We start from the raw sequence: 21785 nt of genomic DNA, 5'->3' as shown, positions 1-21785 counted from the left end.
GACCTATTTCCGCATCCGGGTGATTTTACACTACTGCGCATGCCCAAATTATTCATTCCGAACGAAAGTGTGAGCCATGGGAACGTTTGTTCTAATCGGAAAAAAGGTTTTCTGTGCCCATGTGCACGGGTGAATTTTAACCCGACCATTGATCCGATCAAGATATTCTGCCCATGTAACCGCGGCTTATGACACCACCAGCCTGAACCGTTGATACAAGGCAGGATGGATCCATGCTTTCATGTTGTTGATGCCAAATTCTGACCCATCCTACCTTCCCCATTCAATCTGCAGCAGATTGTATTGACCATATCTACATGCCTAAATACACTGAGCTGCCTTGTGATTGGCCAATTAAAAGTTTGTGTTAGTCAACAGTTGGACAGATGTACCTCTTAAAGTGGCCGGTGAGTGTATTTTATGTCATTTAGTTAAAGAATATTTTTAAAATTCTATTTATTTAAGTTGTGGCAGTTAGCTCTTACAAGGGCAGCTTTCTTATTTACAACTAAATTAGTTCTGTTTTAGATTACCTTAATTACATGTTAAAGGGTCCATATCCTGCCTTAAGCCTTTCAGGGTAAGCTACATCCAAAAAGATGATCATATATGACCTTTGGTACACTAAAGAATTCTTTTTTAAATAAATGATTTGTTATTGTTGAAGTAAGACGACTCGATCTGAGGCTCCGCCTTTCTCTCCTTGTGGGTGCCGCCCATTTCATGACATCATCCTAGAGTCGGTCTCAGCAGCGTGTGTGTGTTTCTTCCACAGTGCAGAATCTTCCTGGAAGGGGCTGCTCCTCACTTTGTGATGTCACAATGTGAGAACCCACTGGTTTTCATGGATTAGGAGGGGCTGGTGCTTTAGAGGAATACTCAAAAATGAGTGAATGGATCAAAATACTACTATGGGGATGTTTATAGTGAGGAATTATAATCCACTTAAAAGCTCAGAAAGATGATTAAGACCCTTTAATAGAATTTTCTGCATGTGGTCTACAGTCATTCTTTCCCTTTTAACGTATCAGCCTAAAATCATGTCTCTAGCAGCTGGATGGTAATGAAATGGAAAGATACCACATCTGCCTCTCAAGCTGTCAAAACACTCTTTTTTCAAACTGCCATTGTCTGTGATCATGAGCCATAATTAATGCTTTTTATAATGTGATATACTGTCTAAGAGCAAGTCATTGACTCCTATAAAATAAAGCACATAAAATAAATAAATAATGTTGAGTTAGATCTTCATAGAATAAAAGTAAAGGGAAAAACATGAAGAACATGTCGATAACTTCCATTGTTTAAATTGAAACTATAACTTCCAGTGAAGGTGTTCCTGTTACTACTAAGAGTTTTAAGTTTGAGCTTCAAATCCTGATACGTTTTAATTTCATTACTTGAACCTGCTTAGTATGTTTTATGGAAATATAAAAATTACAAAATTAAATAAAAAATCTTTTTTTTTTTGCCAGAAAAGTATTGATCATGGAAGATGCTGATCAGAACATCCATCTGAGGAACCTTTCTCTCCAACAAGCAGCAAATGAAGAGGAGGCCCTGAACTTGCTGTTTCTTGGGGACACTAACCGTATGATTGCAGAGGTGAGAAAAAACTAGCCGTATATATTTACTCAGTTCTGGATTATTCAAGAACTGTAAGACATTTGGGCTTCAAAATTCTGGAAAGTAAACTTTCACTTGTCTGAATTTCGGCTACATAGTAATCAATAATAGGTAATACACTGTCTACACCTTGGTTATCTCAGCTTACAGATCAATAGTGTCAGTTTTATTACATTATATATTTGATTACAAAACATGGTGCTTCTCTGTTACCAATGTTAACAGGTAACAGAGTTGGAAATCTGTACTAATATGATATTTTCTCAGGTAGAAGCCAGTTAGCTAACAGTTACTGATGACTACAAAGACAAACTTGTGTAGATAAGTAAAAAAAGTCATGATATTGTCATAGTAACAGGGTTGTAGAGAACCGCCATCACAGCAAAAATGTTCTGTGAGTAGTGTGCCACTACTACACACAGTGTGTTCTGTATTCTACTGTGGAGGATGATGGAATGGAAAAAGAGGGGGAGTGTCCGTTCTCCCCCAGAGCCTCCCAGCCCCAGACAAGCACCCCACCACCACCTGGGAGTTCTAAGCATTCCCCATCCCCACCCTAACCGCAAGCATGAACCGAGGTCCCGCAAAGGAGACCTGCCCCAACGCTCCAGGCAACCACCCACTGTTCAGTAGAAAGCCTTTCCCCTTCGCTCAAGAAGAGGACATTCAAGAGAACCGGGGGTGCCCCGCAAGTCTGGAAAACGTGCTGCCAAGGCTCCCCCACTACTGGAATTTTGAAGTGCTCAGAGGCAAGGACCAGAACCCACACCACAGGGACACGGACACCCCCAGGCTCAGATGTGACGTGACCCCCGGCTCATGGTCTTGCCAGAGGACTCAAGGATCCCTTTCCTTGCGTGGAGAGAAAACCGCCGGGCCCAGGAAGCCAGCACCCAAGGGACACCGCCACCACTGCCAAGGGCCCGGTTCCTTCACAACGGAGGGTAATGGGGACAGAAGATCCGAGGCCCCGCCTTCCGTGTGTAACATGTTTGGTGCAGTAAATTCTTCATTTGTAACAGCCACGCTGCACACAAGGGACATTTAAGGGGCACGCGCGTTCATGGCCACGTGTTTTCTACATAGAGCCAACAAACATCCTTAGAAATTTGGGTGGCTGAGCATGAATGCGAGAGTTTTGAACGCAAAAGCATGAAGAGCGTGTTCACGCATCTTTACATAGGGTTTTCATTGCAAGCAGCTGCATGATGTCGAGGGCGGTGTGAACGTAGCATAACAACAAAAGGGTTTGATTTAGATAGATTGTTGACTAGGAACTGTTCTTTTAGGTATTGGATGTCTTTTTTAGATTGCTCTGTCATTTCTTTGGTCCTCCTCAGACTCCTCTGAATCAGGCTTCCACTCGCTCCCACTGCATTTTCACTGTGCACCTCTGCAGACGAGAACCTGGCTCTGCCACCCTGCAGCGGTCCAAGCTCCACCTGGTGGACCTGGCTGGTTCTGACAGAGTTAGCAAAACGGGTCTAAACGGTGTGCTGCTTACTGAAGCCAAGTATATAAACCTCTCTCTTCACTTTCTGGAGCAGGTGCTCACTGTTCTGTTCTTTGAACGTTCTTTGTAACTTTTGCATGTGTTTACATGACGTGACTGAATCTTTCCTTCCTTCAGTTTTAAATGACGACTTTTTCATTTCTTCACTTCTCCAGGTCATCTTAGCATTATCAGAGAGGAGTCGCTCCCATATTCCATACAGAAACTCCATGCTAACGTCTGTTCTACGGGACAGCCTGGGAGGAAACTGCATGACCACCATGATCGCAACTTTGGCAGTTGATAAAAGGAACCTTGATGTAAGCATTGATAGATGATGGCAAATACAGAATTTAAGGCTGATTGTGGAAAAAATAGGACTAAAATATTATTACTCAGCCATTGTCAATGAAAAGTGTACATTTTTTATTTGAAGTAGTTGATTCTGTGTTTCTATGGTAGAGAGAAGTCTTTGAGAAATATTTGTGTTTTTATTCTGAACCAGGAATCCATCTCCACATGCCGCTTTGCCCAACGTGTGGCTCTCATCAAAAATGAAGCCATATTGAATGAAGAACTGGATCCTGTTCTGGTAAGACTCTCAGACACTGTCTCAGTCGTTTCATTGATATATTAAAAAAGATTAAAAATCAACAGATCTAGGTTGTCCCCTTATTTGTATTTTATTGACTATATTTTATGATTCCCACTAAAAAATTGCTCTTTTCTTTGATGTTGTTAACTGTTACAGAGGAAAAATGGTGCAACTTTAGTCCTAAATTTGAACAAATAAAATTGCAGCATTGCCTTAATGTAAGGCCAGTAATGTCGCTTTTAGACCCGTCCTCTTAATTATTACTGTGCTTTTGTGGCTTAAAGAATAAATTGTATGTTTTTCTGGATGAAAACAAAACAAAAGTTTACCTGGGGTAAAACGTAAAACGTCTGAATTCATTCTTTACTGGTCCACTTTAGACAGCATCAATGCCAAGAATCCAAATGTTTTGATAAGCATCTAAAATCACATTTGAGTGTTAAAAAATATTGTTTTTAACATTGTTTTTCTTGGAACAAAATTTTGGATTCATGGAATTCAGTAATTTGTTACCCAATCTTTTCCTAAAGGGGCGAATGAGAGTCTTCTGTTTCTTCTTTAATTTGTCAGGTTTCACTAACAAAGACAAAGAAACAAAATTACTGATAATATTTCTTTACTTTGCACCAACAGTCCTGTCCACAAATCAGAGGAGAATTTCTAATGAATTCCTGCTGCTCTACAGAAAATCACAGGTTTTAGGATTTTAGCTAAAAAGGGCTAAAAGGCAGGAGGCGGTGTTTAAACTGACTACCTTTGGTTAAAGATTAAGACGTGCCTGACGGAGCACTCATGTACACAGAGTTTTGACAGTGACAACACATGATTGTCATTTTAGGCTCAGGTACCAAGCCCTTTCCATGTTGATGAAGTCTTCATGATTTAGACACTGGACATTCCATCCACCCACCCATCCACCCACCCATCCATCCATATAGCCAGCCAGCCAGCCATCCGGGTCGGCGGGGCAGCAGTCTAAGCAAAGATGCCCAGACTTCCCTCTCCCCGGCCACTTCCTCCTCTGGGGGGACCCCGATGCGTTCCCAGGCCAGCTGAGAGACGTAGTCTCTCCAACGTGTCCTGGGTCTTCCCAGGGGTCACCACCCAGTGGGACATGCCAGGAACCCCTCCCTAGGGAGACGTCCAGGAGGCATCCGGACTAGATGCCCGAGTACCTCATCTGGCTCCTCTGGATGTGGAGGAGCAGGGGTTCTACTCCGAGCTCTCTCCAGGTTCTCCCCCATCTCATTTATGTATTTGTTTTTTTGTTTTTTTTTAATTTGTTTTCTTTTATTTACCCAACCCAATGTTTTCTAAAGTGGCTAGCAGAAACTTCCAGTTCACCTTGTCAAATGCTTTTTCAGCATCTAATGAGATTATGGTTGCTTCCTGTTTATTCATAGAGGTAAAGTCTTTGAGATTAATAAGTCTTTGAGCATTGTTTGTGGAGTCTTCCTTTAATTAATCAAGTTTGATCAGGATGAATTGCCTCAGGAGTGATCTTTTGTAGTATCCTAGCAGGTGCTTTACATATAATTTAAGATCTGCATTGATCAGAGAGATGGGACGGTAGCTGGAAGGCAGGGTGGGACCTTTTTCTGGCTTCAGGAGGAGAATGATGTTTGCATAGTTCAGATTAGCAGGTAGTGATTGATGATCTTTAATTAATATAACCATTCTATAAAAAACTGGGGCCAGGAGGTCCAAGAATTCTCTGTAGAATTCTGCTGGGAAGCCATCCGGCCTGGAATTTTGTTATTGGGCATCCACAGCAGAGACTCATGAAGTTCTGCCACAGAGAGAACCGAGTCTTAGGCTGTAATTTGTTCTTGGTTTAGTTTGGGTAAATGTACATGATCAAGAAATGATTTAATGCTTTCATGAATATAATTTATTATAAAAGTCTTTAAACGTGTTATTTCTTTTGGGTTGTGGGTGAGATTTCCTGTTTCTTCCCTAATGGAGGATATTGTGGTTTTTTCTTTGTTGTTTTTTAATTAATTAGCTAAAAATTTACCAGACTTGTTTTCTTGTGCAAATTTTACCAATCAATATCTTTGCAGCTGAAATTGAGTTTATTATTTAATTCTAGTTTAAATGTATTAAGATCTTTCAAAACATGTTCTTGTCCAGAAGCATACACATCATCAAGGGTTCTCATTTTATTTTCCAATTCAGATACGGCTGCCTTTTCTTTCTTCTTTCTGTTGGATGACAAGGAAATGATTTGACCTCTCATTACTGCTTTCGCTGCTTCCCAGAAAGCACACAGTGTTAAATCCAGAGTATCAATAGTTTCTATAAAGATGTCCCATTCTCTTTTAAAACAATTAAGGAAATGTATGTCTTTAAGCAGAGATGTATTATTAAACCTCTAGCTTTTAAAAGATACATGTGACACTTTCATAGATATAGTCATGGAAACTGGTGCATGATCACTGATAATTATTGGATGTATCTGAACATCTCTAATATCCCTCATGAAGGAGTTGCTGACTACCAGATAATCTAACCAGTTGTAAGAGTGGTGAACAGGAGAAAAGCAGGTGAAAAAAAGGGGAAGCCTTTGGTGTTTTGTAGACAGGAGCCTCAAGCGGGGCAGAGACCCACTTAAAGAAAATCAACCAATGGAGTAATCATTTTGGACTTATTTCTAAGGGGCTTGTTTTTGCAATGAATATAGACAAAGTCAAAAACACACAAACACAGGGAGACAATGCCCTCTTAGGTCACTAGACTGCATACCAGCAATGTCTTGGTCCCCCTCTTCACCTAAATCTATTTGACACCGTGCTGCTTCTGCACGGCTGTTACCCAGAGCTGTCTGACCACTACTAAACCCTAGTGAGGTATTTTTAAGAGTCTGCGGCTGGCCCTGTAATTGTGATGCTGTCTGGCTGCTCCCGGCGGAGTCTGACTCAGTACAGCTCAAGGCAAATCCCAGCTCCACAGGCAGGCTTTGTTTATGGGATGTTTCTCATTTGCTCACTGTGTTTTAAACTGAATTGCTGCTCCTGTCTTGATGGAAAAAATGGATAAATGCAAACATGGAAGGTTGCAATCTATTATAGTGGTGAGCAGTGATGCATAAGTAGAGAGGTCGACCTATGAACAGAAGATCACGGATTTGGTTCCCGCCCATGTGTTGAAGTGTCCTTGGGCAAAACACTGAACCCCACATTCCTCCTGGTGGTCGTAGGTTGGCGTCAGTGTTTGAATGCGTGCATGGGTGAATGGGACTGTAAAGCGCTTTGGATCCTCTTTAACTAAGGTTTGGGTCGATGGTTTGACCTACCTCCCTGCACAAAACTAGATATGTTGATCATGAAAGCTAGCCAGAACCTGTAGCGTCATTGAACTACTGTTACCTGTTACTTATACATCCAGCTGCTGTGTTTGGTCCTCGGAAACACTGTCCTGTATGTTTTCTGTTTCCCAGCTTATGAACACCTGATTCAGCTCGTCATCAGACTCTGCAGAAGCCTGACAATGGCAGTCATCAGAGGCAGGTGTGTTTGAGCGGGGTTAGACTGAAAAAATGACCAGGGTTGGGAAACACCGGCCTATAGGATACTGAATAGATTTAGAGCCTAAGCAGCAGGAAAAAAGCCAGATCAGATAAAATAGTTATCAAGCCCCTGAGACAGGAAGAGGATGAGGATGAATGCCATGGGGTCGGCACCATGCAAGGTTGTTGGTTCATCTAAAGGTGCTGACATCGGCCTTAATCTTCTATTTAGACAAAACTAATCCCAGTCTGCTGTCAGCAGTGGGATTTTAAACAGTTACTGGATATTTCACTATGATTTTTGAATACTTAATACAAAATAAGTACATTTTTGGTATTATGTGCATGAATACTTGGAGTAAATTTTGAGCTAATGTACCATAAAATATTTAAAAACTTTTTAAACTAAGATTTGCTTTGTAAGTGACAACGACTGCTTTGAGGGAGTAACCCTCTTCCTATTGATGCAGAAAAACACCTTAGATCAGCAGTTCTCTGTAAAGCTGGCCAAAGCTGGGACATTTTTTACAATGACTTGTAACTCCAACATTTTCTTTACAGTGATGTTATGGTATAAAAACACACCTGATGCTCATGCTTTGCTGTTTCCTATAATAGCTAACTGTTTGTCAGAGAAAAGCTGGGGAAAAATGCACACATGCATAAAAGTGGAACGTGGTGATACTGGTGCTAACAGTTTACTGTGGTTGGTTTGTTCACAACCGGAAGAGGTTTCATTTAGTGTGGAGATGTTTTGTAACAATAACAAACTGTGTTGTTGTGGAGACAAAAAGAAGATTTACGTTTTCATTTCCAGAACCAGAACAAACTGTTGAAGTGTCATGCTGGCAGGAACTTTACCATATTGAAGACATTAGAAGTGACATTCTCTGAGTCAGTACCGCAGCATGCTTTCAGGCCCGCTGTGGGACTGCGGTGGTTGGCGCTCCAAAATAGACTGACAATTGTACTGACCAACAACTCGTGGTCAGAAGATGCAGCTGGAAGAATTACAGCAAAGCCAGTGCTTGAAAATAGACACACAGGGAGGGGCTTTAAGTGGGGAACCGAGACATTGAAAGCTACAACACCGTTACGGGGGGGGGGTATTTCTGTTTGGCCTCCCGAAACCACAAAACAGTTCTGCTTCTTCTCAGCTTCGCCTTGAGTTGTTTGACTTGTCTTGGCATACACAGTAGTGCAGTTTGTGTTACACCACTTCAACATTGTGCTGTTTGCTGAACTTTTGGCTTCCCAGCAATCGTTTCGATGGTTTTCCTGAACGACATGCACACTTTTGCTATTTTCTTTACTGCCGAAGAAGTTTTGGTCTTCCAGTAAACTTTGGTTAAAACCAGTGATTACATGTAAGTGGCATTTCTACTGAGCAGACAGTTTCAGTGAGAGGAAGGACAATTTCATCGTCGCTCTTGAGTTTTTCTGTTTTGTTTCAGTCAAAGCTTTTGCATGGAGCTTCACTTTAACCTGTTTTGTTTTTTATTGTGTATTAATGTGCTGAGGTGCTCCATGAATAACAATGTTTTACACACATAAACACTGTGCAAAGGGTAAATCTCACTGTCAACTCATTGGGACATGGTAGTAGAATATTAACAATGAATCCATATCACAAATGTCAAATTAAGTTGTAATTAATGTTTCAGAATAATTCAAATTAAATTCTTGTTTTAACTTGTTTCTTTTAGATCTCACCTTGTAGATTATCTTTAGGACAAAATGAATGAACTCCTAGCTGGCTTTTACATTCAAGATTCAAAGGGTTTACTGTCATATGTGCAGTAAGGAAACAGGTTTCCCTGTCCAATGAGATGCTTACTTTGCTGTTCTCTCTGAACGCCATAGGGTTAAAGGTTAAATAAAAAGATAGGGTAGCATGTTTACAGGACATCTGAAACATTCACAATTCTCAAGAGTTTTCTTTCCGGTCCAAAAGGTACACAAACATAATTCATATAAATAAAGCTTAGCCTCAAATCCAATAGGGGTTTATCCAAATGTACACCTTCTGTGTCAAAAGTAAAATCTGTCCAACACAAGAGGCCTTCCGCTCTGATCTGTCTGCTCAGCTGCTGGACAGGATAAGTTAAAGTAAATAAATGAAACCAGTTCTAGTAAATTAACAGACATGCCTGTAGACTTGGGACATAAATTCCTGTCATTCACTGCAGATGTTTCCCAGCTGAAAAGTTCTTGTCAGTCATCAACTTTTGTTTGTGCTCCAGCACAACATTAAAGGGGAACAAAACTGTTCACCTCCAATTTCATGGAGAATATTTCCAAACTGCTGAACACAATCTTTTCCAGGGATACAGAAACTTTATCGCCCATCAGCACCACAAGGAAGTGGGGAAGTTAGATTCCCGTGTAGATGCACTTTTGATGTTCTATATGCTGGAGCCTCTAAATGTGTTTATAACACTATAATGCTGGAATTTGTTCAAAATGACAACAACTGAGTTGTTGGAAGACAACGAAGCAATCTGTTGATGTTGCCTTGACTTCCTACCATTGACCCCAGACTTTGACTTGTGTTTCAGTTAATAGCACATTTAAAAGAGGAGATCCTAACACTGAAGAAGCAGCTGGCCACGATGATGGGAGAACAGAAGGATGAGCAGCTGACTGCAGACGAGATGTTGAAGTATGGCACCAGTACAGTTCACCCTCCCTCTTCCCTCCTTCATATCCATTTGAGTATAAAATACAGTGATTTGCACACGAAGGTCTTTAAAAGTCAATATGATAACGATTTTTATGTTTGTGGGGCTGTTTAATGATAGCAAAAAAAATCAAACTGTTTTATTTTTTAGATATGAAAACAAATTAATAGTTGATTAAGTGCTGCCCTGTCAGCTAGTAGACAATTACTGTAAAAGGTAACAGGGATCGTCTTCCATTTCTTCTTATTTGAAAAAATAATGTTCTTAAAAACACATCAGACTTTTTGGGCAGTGACCTGAACCAGACTGTGGTTCTCTGGAATCTTTTATAAGTTTACATAAATGTTCCCCACTTTATCAGGTCCACCTTGCTAGTACCGGGTTAGACCCTGTTTCCTTTCATAACCGCCTTAATCCTTGGTGGCATAGATTAAACAAGGTTCTGGAAACATTCCTCAGAGTTTGGTCCATGTTGACATGACAGCATCAGTTGCTGCAGATTTGTTGGCTGAACTTCCATGATACCGATCTCCCGTTTCACCACATCCCAAAGGTTCTCTATTGGGTTCTGGTGACAGTGGAGGCCGTTTGAGTCCAGAGAACTCATTGTCATGTTCTAGAAACCAGTCTCAGATGATTCCAGCTTTATGACATGGAGCCTCATCCTGCTGGAAGTAGCATCAGAAGATGGTCCACCGTGGTCAGAAAGGGATGGACATGGTCAGCAACAATACTGAGGTAGGCTGTGGAGTTGGAACAATGCTCAACTGGTACTAAGGGGACCAAAGTGTGCCAAGAGAATATCCCCCACACCATGACACCACCACCTCCAGCCTGAACATTGATACAAGGCAGGATGGATCCATGCTTTCATGTTGTTGAGGCCAAATTCTGACCCTATCATCTGAATGTGGCAGCAGAAATGGAGACTCATCAGACCAGACAATGTTTTCCATCTTCTATGGTCCAGTTTTGGTGAGTTTGTGGGAATTGTAGCCTCAGTTTCCTGTTCTTAGCTGACAGCAGCAGTACCCGCTGTGGTCTTCTGCTGCTGTAGTCCATCTGTCCACAGAACTGCAGTTCACTGGATGTTTCCACTTTTTCGGACCATTCTCTGTAAACCCTAGAGATGGTTGTGGGTGAAAATCCCAGTAAATCAGCAGCTTCTGAAATCCTCAGACCAGCCCGTCTGGCACCAACAATCACGTTCAAAGTCACTTCAATCACCTTCCTTCCTAATTCTGATGCTGGTTTGAGCTGCAGCAGATCGTCTTGATCATGTCTACATAAATGCATTGAGTTGCTGCCATCTGATCAGCTGATTAGACATTTGTGCTATTAAGCAGAAGGACAGGTGTGCCTCATATGGTGGCGAGTGAGTGTAGAACAACATTGTGCCGTACTTTATGCCATGATGTCTTTGGGTCCAAATCCTCAGTGACTCATCTTGCAGTGATGTCAAAATGTTAACTACTGTATTTTCTGGAGTATAAAGTTGCAGCAGCCAAAAAAATGCACAATAAGACAGGAAAACATAAAAGTTACTCTGAAGTATGAGTCTCTCTTTTAGGAGAAAAGTGCAGCATTTCTGAAGAAATCTGCCAAGCCCGGCATAATGCTGCGTTTACACCGAATGGGATTTGCACATCAAATTCACATCTGATGCCTCTTTTTCAACGTGCATGAAATTTGATGCTCAATGCTTTTCCAAAATGTTTTTATAAACTAGATGCTCCCGCTGCATGTGGGAGGAGCTACCGTCCATCACTACATGGAAGCATTGACTGTATTTGAAGAGTTCTACAAAAGCCTGGGTAATCAGGTCTTCATGTCTGGGTTCATGAGTTTGTCAGTCTTGTTGTCGTTTGGCGATTGTAAACTTCTACACTGCAGGAGCTGCGTCTGATTGGTGGCGCTTTGAGCTGCTCTGCCGTCTCTCTGTGACCCGGTCTGACGACTCTGCATTCGTCCGAGGAAGGAAACATTTGAAAGACGAATAATAATGCCTCAATGCAAATAAGAAAAAAGTCATAAAGGAAGGAGGACAATGATCAGATTTCGGTTGTGTCAGAATTGCTTCACTATTCACTACATACAGTAATGATCTATAAAATGCGTTCATCAGTTTGTAGGGCTGTCCGAATCTACAATTACAAAATTCATCACCCTAGAACTGTTTTTTTATTTTTTATATATATATATATATTTTTTATATCACCCTAGAACTTTCCCAGAAGTCTCTGCGACAAATCAGTGTGCATCGAAGGAGATTTGTGAAAACAGACCATAATGCATTGCATTTGAACAAAATGTATTTTTGTATGAACCATCCATGTCATCATGTAGTCATCATAAAAAATAGTCATCATAAAATGTTCGTATTTGTTTGGTTTTTACTTTGTGAAACCCGTGACGTCATATTTGCCGTTAAAAAAAAGTAGTGCGGATGGTGTCTGAAATGCTTTTAAAATCCAGGACACTAGATAGTTTTTCAGTAGTTAGGGTTTAGGTTGGGAATTTAGACATGTTTGTTCAGACATGTTAGATTTGCACAGCCTTCTTCTTCTGTGTTGCTGTCAGCAGCAAATGCTGATACGCACACATACAGCGCCCTCTAGTGGGTGTTAGTGGGAAACAACTGCTAAAGGGCAGCCGGTTATTAGTGAGAAAATAACAATTATATGAGCCTATTCACATTAGCCCTCGTTCTATCTTAGATGACCCCACCCTTACATTGACGTGTTCTCCCTACCATGACAAAGGTGGATAAAGGTGGAAAGATTTCATGTAATCCATGGACACCAGTGAAGATCACAAATCATTGAAGAAAAAAGGTTCAGAGCACTGTCTAGTTTAGTGGGTCTAGATGACCCAACTCCCAATGTTAAAGTGCCTAGGATAGCACAAGGGTTACAAGAAAATCACAAATACATCACTACTGAGTATAAGTTGCAACCCTTCCAAACTACGTATGAAAAAATCCCTACTTATCCACCAGAAAATATGGCACCTTTACCAGCACCGTTCAGTGTGACTCTGTAAAACAAGGTTCATCTTGTTTGACAACTAGAGGTCGGTTTATAGTTTATCTAAAGTCAATAGGGTGTTCTAGTGTCATGTGCACCAATGGACACCCTTGTGCTCAAAGTTGTAACTATAGTTTAAATTGTTTTGTAAATAAATCTGTGTATTCTGTCTTTTTTTCTTTAATTCAATTTAATTGAATTTTATTTATGTAGTCCAAATTCACAACAACAGTCGTCTCAATGGGCTTCGTACCGTAATTGTAAAGTAAACATACAATCAAAAAGGATCATAAATGCATAGAATTCAATAGGATAATACTAAATTGAACTAACAAACTGACTAAATAGAACTGGCATTCCTGCCCATAGACATTCCTTCATGGTTACGAAAACTCCAACAATCATTGGAATCCGGAAAAAACGAAGAAACCTCAGGGATGTCCACATGAAGGAGGGATCCTCCCCCAGGACAGACAGGCCATGTACCAGAACTCATAGAAAAGAAATTAACTTATCTAACTCTACAACTATATATTTAAAGTCCAGCAGACAAGCTTCATCTAGATCAGTGATTTTCAACCTTTTTTGAGCCAAGGCACACTTTGTCCTTGACAAAAGTCCTGCGGCACACCAGCATCCAAAAATAAAAAAAGGAGAAACTCTATAGTCTAGGTAGAAAGAGCTGGAAGTTGCAGCTGTTTTTCTATAAGTTGTAATAAAAGTTAAGTTAGTTTTCAGTAATAATTTTCAATTACATTATTTGAAATTTTACCCTGGTAGTTGTTTTTCCCTTCAGTTTATTAACGTGCAATTTTATGTAACCTCACAAAAAACATATATTATATATATTCTTTCTAAATAGTGATTTATTTTTTAAATGTTGGTGCAAAGGCAACTGTAATTTTTGAACAATATGATCACAATATGTTTGATAAATTTTACACAAAAAAACAACATTACCCTTCTGTTTTCTGTAGCTACTCAAAAAGTGAACATGTTGAAGTTTTATTTAGTTTTTCCTTTGTCTTAATCAAAAATGAAGTCTTTGAAAACTTTAACAAAATGTTTTCTTTCCTATTAGTTGAGTAAATTGTTTCAATTTAGTCCAATTGTGTCTGTTGGCCACTTCACCTTAATCCTATCTCTTAAATGTTGTTGTTACCTCTTAAGTTTAACATATAAAATAATCCAGACGTTATTAGAAAAGTGTTTCAGTTAGAAAGATGACTTGGAGGAACTAAACTGTTCGCCTCTGATTTCATCAAGAAGATTTAAAAACTGTTTGATGTGTGTTCGTTGTGGTTTCAAGACGTTTAACAGGAAAGACTCATTATGCGCTGAGACGCTGTCACTTTAACCCAATGCATCATGGGAGATGTAGTGCGAAACTGCAGCCAATTGCAGACAGACTCGCTTTTTTGAGCTTCATGGCTTTGTTCACTTGTTCCATGGTCTGACACCGGATCCCGCGGAAAGCTACACCGCTAAAGAAGAGTTTTAGCTGGTATTTTAGTTGGAACTGAGAGACTTTATGAGCAGAATCGGAACACTGAAGTGAAGACTTTAATCACATCTGTAGTATTTTATTTTTTCATATTCCTAACTACTCAGTGTTTTATCAGGGCCCCTTTTGGATAAACAAAGAGCTGATATCCTGGAGGCAGGAAATGATTTTAGATCAGTGAATGGGTCATTTCCCACGGCACACCTGACCATCTCCCACGGCACACTGGTTGAAAAACACTGATCTAGATGAAGTTGGGGGGACAGCTGGGGGTGCGAGACGAGCCAGAGACCACAGCCAGGTGTAGGAGCAGAGGCGAGGTACACGGTCAGGTACAGGAGCACGGATGAGCTAAGTGGACTCTGGAATCACTTCCCAGGAGGGTAGTGGGAAAGAGGGGCAGTACTTGGATCACACTGCACCAAACAAAGGCATAGAGAACTAAATGATGAATAAGTCATTCATTTATTTATTTGTTCCTTTCATGAAAATTATTGATTGTCCAATATGTTTACATGTTTGTCGTACATTATTGAAAATGTTCATGATTGAAAAGGAGCAGAATTGAAGAATACAATTCTTATAATTGTCTGCTCCCTTTTAAACGTTGCATCCTATTTACATTTCTCACACCATCACCTGTGCTCAGATTTCACCAAATACAGTTCAGATTAACACAGTAAATATATTCCATTCATTTAGTATATACAGTCCAAACATTACATTCAACAGTCAAGTTTGTCCAAACTAATTTGTTTAGCATCCGTTAAATTGAATAATATTTTGACAACTTTTTAACTGATTCTCCCGGGAATTCCACATTTTTACCCCTGCTATAGACAAACACTTTTGCTTTTGTGTTGTTCGAGCAACCTGTTGTTTGAAATCAAATTTTCTCCAAGGATTTTCATCTCCTGTGGTAAAAATAAAAAGCTTTTGTAAGTCTTCAGGTAAATCTCTGTTTCTGGCTTTAAACATAACTAATAAGGTCTGTAATTCGATTACATCTTTAAGTTTTAATAAACCTGACTTAATGTAAAGTTCATTTGTGTGAAATCTAAATTTAGAGAATAATTCAGAGAATAAACACAAGAATGTGAATAATTCCAGTAGCTCTCTTTTGTAATAGAATTAAAGGCATTATATTAGTTTCATATGTATTTCCCCACACTTCAATACAATATGTAAAATACGAACCAAAGAGAAATATAACATGTGCATAATATGTCATGGTAGCATTTATTTGGATTTGTTCAGAACAAAAAGGCTCTTGGCTGCTTTATTTTTTACATTAAATAAATGAGATTTCCATGTTAATTTGTCATCCCCTAAAAATTTAAATTCAGACACATGTTCTATGTTTCTGTTGTCAATGGACAAAGTCACTTCTGTTTTTTCTTTATTACCAAACACCATAAACTTTGTTTTTGTTAGATTCAAAGATAGTTTATGGTAATCAAGCCACATTTTAAGTTTTATCATTTCCATTTCAATACTTTTAGCTAAGGTTTTCAGATTATCCCCAGAACAGAAAAAGTTAGTATCATCGGCAAATAAAATAAACTATAACAACTTAGAAACTCCTATTGTGTATTTTTTTTGTCAATTGCTGTTGAATTTTCTTCAACTATTTTCATTATAGCCAAATCTGTAGACCTATTAGAACCAAACCCAAGCTGATTCTCACTTAAGAATTTATTTTTTCCTAGCAAAGCTGTCTAGTTTGTTAACAAACAACTGTTCTAAAACTTTTGAAAATTGGGAAAGTCATGATGCTGGTCTATAATTATTAAAAGTATGTCTGCCTCCATTTTTGAAAAAAGGAATAACTTTAGCTATTTTCATTCTCTCTAGAAAAATTCCCATTTTAAGTGAAAGACTAAAGATATGACGTATTGGTTTGACAATACAATTTATTGTCATTTTGATTAATCCCATCACTGTCCTCTGAAGTCTTGTTTTTCAGTTTGTATACTACAGTCAAAATGTCATTTTCAGTCATATCAGATAAATACATAGATTGGGAAATCAAATTTTCTGTTCTACTAACATCATTTGATTGTATATTGCATGTAATCTTTCTGCTAGGTTGGGTCCTATATTTACAAAAATGAATTGAATTCATTTGCCATGTCTTCTTGCTTTTTAATGACCGCATTGTGTTTAAGAAAGAAATGAGGTAGTTCTATTAATCCTGACTTATTTCCTATGACATTATTCAGAATATTCCACATAGCCTTTATGTTATGTTTATTTTTATACAGAATGCTATTGTAATATTTCTTCTCAGCTTGTCTCAATACATTTGTTAACTTGTTTTTGTAAACCTTATAACGTTTTTCAGCTGCTGCTGTTCTTAAGTTTAAAAAGTCCTTATAGAGTTTTTTTTTTTTTTTTTTACATGCATTCTGTAAGCCCTTTGTTATCCCGGGTTTTCAGTTATTTTTAGATTTATGTCAACTTAGAACGTCTGGACAGTGTCTACTGTAAAGATCTAAATAACGTTTTAGAAAAGCCTCATATGCAGCATTTACATCAGCTGTATACATTCCATTCCAGTCTTGATTTATGAGATCATTTCTGAAAGCGCTCACAGTTTCATCATTCTTTATTCTTTTATATATTTGGTGGATTTCTGCTGACTTTGTTGGCAATCTAAAGCCAAATTTAGCAAATATAGGCAAGTGATCACTTATTTCATTAATTACTAACCCACAATCTCCTAGAATATTGTCTATTAAAGTTGCACTAATAGTTATTATTCTGCTAGGCTTTGTAATCAAAGGATACAGTCCTTTACTATTTAATAAATCGAAAAAATCAGATGTTTGTCAATGTGAATTAAGCTTTATGCGATCTATATTGAAGTCTCCACAGATAACTAATTGTTTTATGTTGGTTTAGATTACTTAACATATCTTCTAAACTGTCCTTAAAATTTTCAATTTTTGATCCTGGTCTCCTATGTACACATCTAACAGTCATATTTTTGTTTATTTGTTACTCTATTTCCACAGCAACACTTTCCATGAAATCATCCATAGCAGAAGTCATGCATTTCATTTTACCGGTTTCCATTTTAAACCGTTGTCAGTATAAAGGGCGACTCCCCCTCCAATCCTATTTGTTCTGCTATTGAAATACAAATCACAACCTTCGACTTTCAAATTATTTTCCCTCCCTTTATTTATCCATGTCTCTGACAGTGCAATAACTTGACATTTTCCTTTAAATGTGTCCAAAAAATATTGAGTTTTATTAAAATTACTTGGTAGACTTCTACAATTGAAATGAATGACAGAAAACGATCCTCAGTTTTAACTTCACTGAGTTGTTCCTCGCTGTAATATCGGCAGGTATCCTTGACCTTATTAAACACATGTGTCTCTGGATCCACATCATTATCAAAATCATAAAGTCTATGTTCCGTATAATCAGATTTAGAAGTGTTTTCACTCCCCACTGAGTCAGTCATTTGTGCTGAAAATAATGTCCTGCTGTCTACAGAAAAGTCCACAGTCTGGTTCTGTCAACAGTCTAGACAAAAATAGAACTTTGAGTTTTTCATTTGTTCTGATCCAGGTCTTTCACTTGTCTCACTTCTACCACTTTAGTTTTACTCTGGTGATCCATTTAGTTTTATGAACACTTTTCCATTCCTGGTCCAGGTGGCTTGAATTTTATGTTGCTTTTTCAGGATACGACATGTCCAAGCCATTTCTGAGTTTTTCTTGGTCAAGTGCTCATTTAAATAAATTCAAGTACCTTTAAGTCTCTTTGTCTCCTGTAGGATTTCCACCTTCTGTTCACAAATCTTATAATGATCACAGGCCTCTTCTTTTTTTTTTATCCTTACTTGGCAGAGTGTGGCATGCTGAGATGTGTTGACTATGCAGACGAATGTCTTTACTTCTCATATCACATATGGATCACTTGTTGCTCCAGGATGTGCTGCTCCTCAGATGGCAGATCTTCACCTTCTTGGTCACTTTTTGGGCCAGCAGCCGGGGCATAACTTTGATGTCTGGTCTCTAGCCCTGTGAGCAGAAGGTCATCTGCTCTGGAATTCTGCTCCAAGTCATCCACCTTTTGCTCCAGGAGTTCAATCCTTAGATCATTTTGTTTGATGATATAAACAAAACAAACAAAAGCAATAACTCATTGAAATAAGAAATATTAAAGTAAATCATAATAACTTAGTATAAATTCATAAAACAAGATAAAATAGATAAATAAATACAAAACAAAATAATAAAAGTAGTGAAAATAAGCTAAAAGCCAGGTTAAACAGATGGGTCTTGAGCTAAGCTCTCTGCGGCCCTCAGGTCTACTGGCAGACAGTTCCACAAACGGGGGCCATAGTGCTGACAAGATGCCTCTCCATAAGTTTTGGTTTTTACCGCTGGAATGGTTTGAAGAACAGTACCAGAGGGTCCAAGTACCAGTACCCTCTGGTACTGGACCAGAGGGTCCCAGGGTCCAAGAGGGTTCATATTTTACTAAAAGATCAGAAAAATAAAAGGCGCAAGATATAAAAAACTGATATCTTAAGGGGACCCAATGCAGGGATTTTAAAATTGGGGCGATGTGAGCCCGCCTCCTGGTCTTGGTGAGAACTGGCACAGCAGAATTTTGTAGAAGCTGAAGATTCCTAATGTTGGTTTTTGAAAGACCAGCAAGCAGGGCATTACAATAATCAATTTTATTCATGATAAAAGCATCTACATGTTAGCAGGAGAGAGTAGTGGGCAGACCCTAGCTAGATTTCTAGGATGATAAAAACCAATTTTAACCATCTGTTTTATATGAATGATAAAAGTCATCTTAGAGTCGAAAATAACGCCCAGGTTTCTGGTTGTTTTTGAGTAACTTTCTCTTGGCTTCAGGACCGACAACTAAAATGTCAGTTTTTTGGTTATTAGGTTGGAAGAAATGATCGAAGCCTTTCTAAATGATCCGGATCCAGATGGGACACTATCACTAGGCCGTGACATGAGAAAAGTCCAGCATTCTTTCTCCTATTTCAAGGTATGAGTCTTCAGTAAACCTCAACTCGCTGCTTTGAGGTCGTGGGCGGTCGCCTAAGCATTTCACTGCACATTGTACGGTGTATGATTGTGTGTGACAAATAAAGTTTGAATTTGAATTTGATGACTAAAATCTACCACTTCAGACTGTGCTTTTCCTGTTTCAGGGAGAACGTTAAACACCAGAATATAGGTTTATAGTTTTTCTCAGTTCTAAGTCTGTTTTTTTTGCAGAGGAAAATCTTGGAAAAAGAAAGTGAAAGACATCAATGTAGTCAACAGCCACCAGCAGCAACACAGAGGGAAGATGTTTATTTTCCCCACATGAGTCCAGTCGACGTGAACAGTCTGAAGGAGATGCTTCAGCAACGTGACAACGAAATCAGTATCCTTTAAAGTGTTGCTGTCAATTTAGTCTACTGCAGATCTCTTAGGATGCTGCCTCTACCAGCAGACTGATATTCATAAACCGACCAGGGGTTAACTCCCAGGCCAGTTGTAGCCTCTCTGATCAGTTCCTTTACGTGAGTGTCAGTGAATGGACCGATGCCTTGATTTCATGTGTTTCAAGGTAATAAACAGGGACTGGCAGACATATATTGAGGAGAACATCGACAGCAGCTTGTATAGGTATTTTTCCGTTCTCCAAAACGTAACAAGCCTTCTTTTAGAGAGATTTCAGCTCAATCATCTCCAGTTCACTCGCTGCCTCATCAGTGACAAGCGAGGATCTCAGGCAGTCAGTCTCTGCATTAAAGGGTCGATGAGAAAAGTGATCTGCGGTCGTTTCTGCTGCAGATCCTCAAACCGCAATGTAAAGTTTACAGCGTTACGTTCTGCGCTTTATTCATTTGGATTGCAGCCTTCTGTTATGAGCTCCACAAAGAAGGAAAGTGGGATGATGGCCGTTTTGAATGTGCACTTTGAAAAGCTTCAACTTGTTCATAAAGGAGACAATTTGTGTCAGATCAGCATGAGTTTTTAATTTTCCCCGGGATACGTTTTGTTCTTGAACGATTTTACCGCTTCCAAAAGCTCATAATAAAAACATAATGACTTGCCATTCCGTTCAGTACAAAAGTAAGAATCTTCTCATTCTTCCAGAAACGTCATGTGTTTCTCTTTATACTCTGAATTTCGCCATTTTGACCATGAGAGTAACAGTCTGCACGCACATCATGTTTATTTATTTTTTCCGGCATTTAGCGTAACCCACGCAAATGATTGGCTGTCACTTATGTGTCGGGAGCAGCATCGTAACACACACACTGCCAAATTACTTTTATTATTATTTATTATTTATTTTTAATACCCTCTGATGGATTTGAGTGTGGTTTAAGAGGAAAAAACTATGAAATGACTCACAGTAAATAGAAAATATGAGACGCAAAGAGCTGCATGCTTATTGGCCGAGAGGCACCGCATGCGGCTTTAGAGCCGCGTGTTCGCCACCCCTGATAGGGGACCTATAAAGGGTTAAGCATCTTGTCTTATGTCGTTCATTTTTTAATTGCGTTGTTCTTATATTTATGGTGGATTCACTGAATCATTATTATGTTAGGATTATGATTTGTTCAAATCCAAATTTAGCACTAAATGATGTACAGACTAAAAGAATGTGAAAACATTCTTAAAGTTAAAGTCCCATTAGCTATTTGTTCTCCACATTTGACCCCTCCCCTGGTTGAGTGGTGAGCTGCAGACACAGTTCAATTCAATTCAATTTTATTTGTATAGCCCAAATTCACAACAACAGTCGTCTCAATGGGCTTCACAGCTGCACTTTTAAACCATTTGGTGGTTAAACCCCCCAATCCAACCCCATAAGGCTGGTAGAACTCAGCATGGATTTGAAATCAATAATCAACAAGACTGGCTATGGATACTGACTCAGAAATGGGGCCAACATCAGTCACCTCCTCTACATGGATGACATCAAGCTATATGCTAAGAGCGAGCGTGACATTGACTCCCTGATCCACACCACCAGGATCTACAGTACTGACATTGGGATGTCATTCAGGCTCAAGAAATGCAGCCGGATGGTGACAAAGAGAGGCAAGGTAGTCCACACAGTAGGGGTCTCACTCCCAGAAGGAACAATAGCAGACATCGAGGACAGTTACAAGTACCTTGGAATCCCGCAGGCAAATGGCAACCTGGAGCAGCTTAACAGCTAAATACCTCCAACGAGTAAGGCAAGTCTTGAGAAGCCAGCTCAATGGCAAAAACAATCAATCAATCAATCAAACTTGACTTATAAAAAAGCACTTCTCATGCATGTTGTGCAGCTCGAAGCGCTTTAACATTAGAAACAGAAAAAACA

General features: G+C 39.2%; 1 protein-coding gene across 9 annotated transcripts in view; it reads left to right on the top strand.

Moving 5' to 3' along the window:
• kif6 (kinesin family member 6) overlaps positions 1 to 21785 on the top strand; it is a 46850-nt gene that overhangs the window by 16083 nt on the left and 8982 nt on the right. For 7 of the 9 annotated variants that reach the window (XR_013653062.1, XM_078940364.1, XM_011490626.4 and 4 more), the window contains 7 exons: positions 1476 to 1605; positions 2967 to 3173; positions 3295 to 3438; positions 3624 to 3710; positions 9780 to 9883; positions 19355 to 19460; positions 19694 to 19844. Coding sequence is in view for 8 of the 9 variants with exons in the window: in XM_078940364.1 (XP_078796490.1) it covers positions 1476 to 1605; positions 2967 to 3173; positions 3295 to 3438; positions 3624 to 3710; positions 9780 to 9883; positions 19355 to 19460; positions 19694 to 19844 (929 nt within the window). In the remaining variant the exon portion in view is untranslated. The remainder of the gene's footprint in view (positions 1 to 1475; positions 1606 to 2966; positions 3174 to 3294; positions 3439 to 3623; positions 3711 to 9779; positions 9884 to 19354; positions 19461 to 19693; positions 19845 to 21785) is intronic. The other 2 variants (XM_011490627.3, XM_078940368.1) reach the window with 1 other exon arrangement.

The sequence above is a fragment of the Oryzias latipes genome, chromosome 22 (genome assembly GCF_053564925.1).
Source record: "Oryzias latipes strain Hd-rR chromosome 22, Olatipes_Hd-rR_3.1".
Classification (NCBI taxonomy): domain Eukaryota; kingdom Metazoa; phylum Chordata; class Actinopteri; order Beloniformes; family Adrianichthyidae; genus Oryzias; species Oryzias latipes.
The sequence above is the reverse complement of the archived record's forward strand: the minus strand, read 5'-3'. Positions and strand labels throughout refer to the sequence as shown.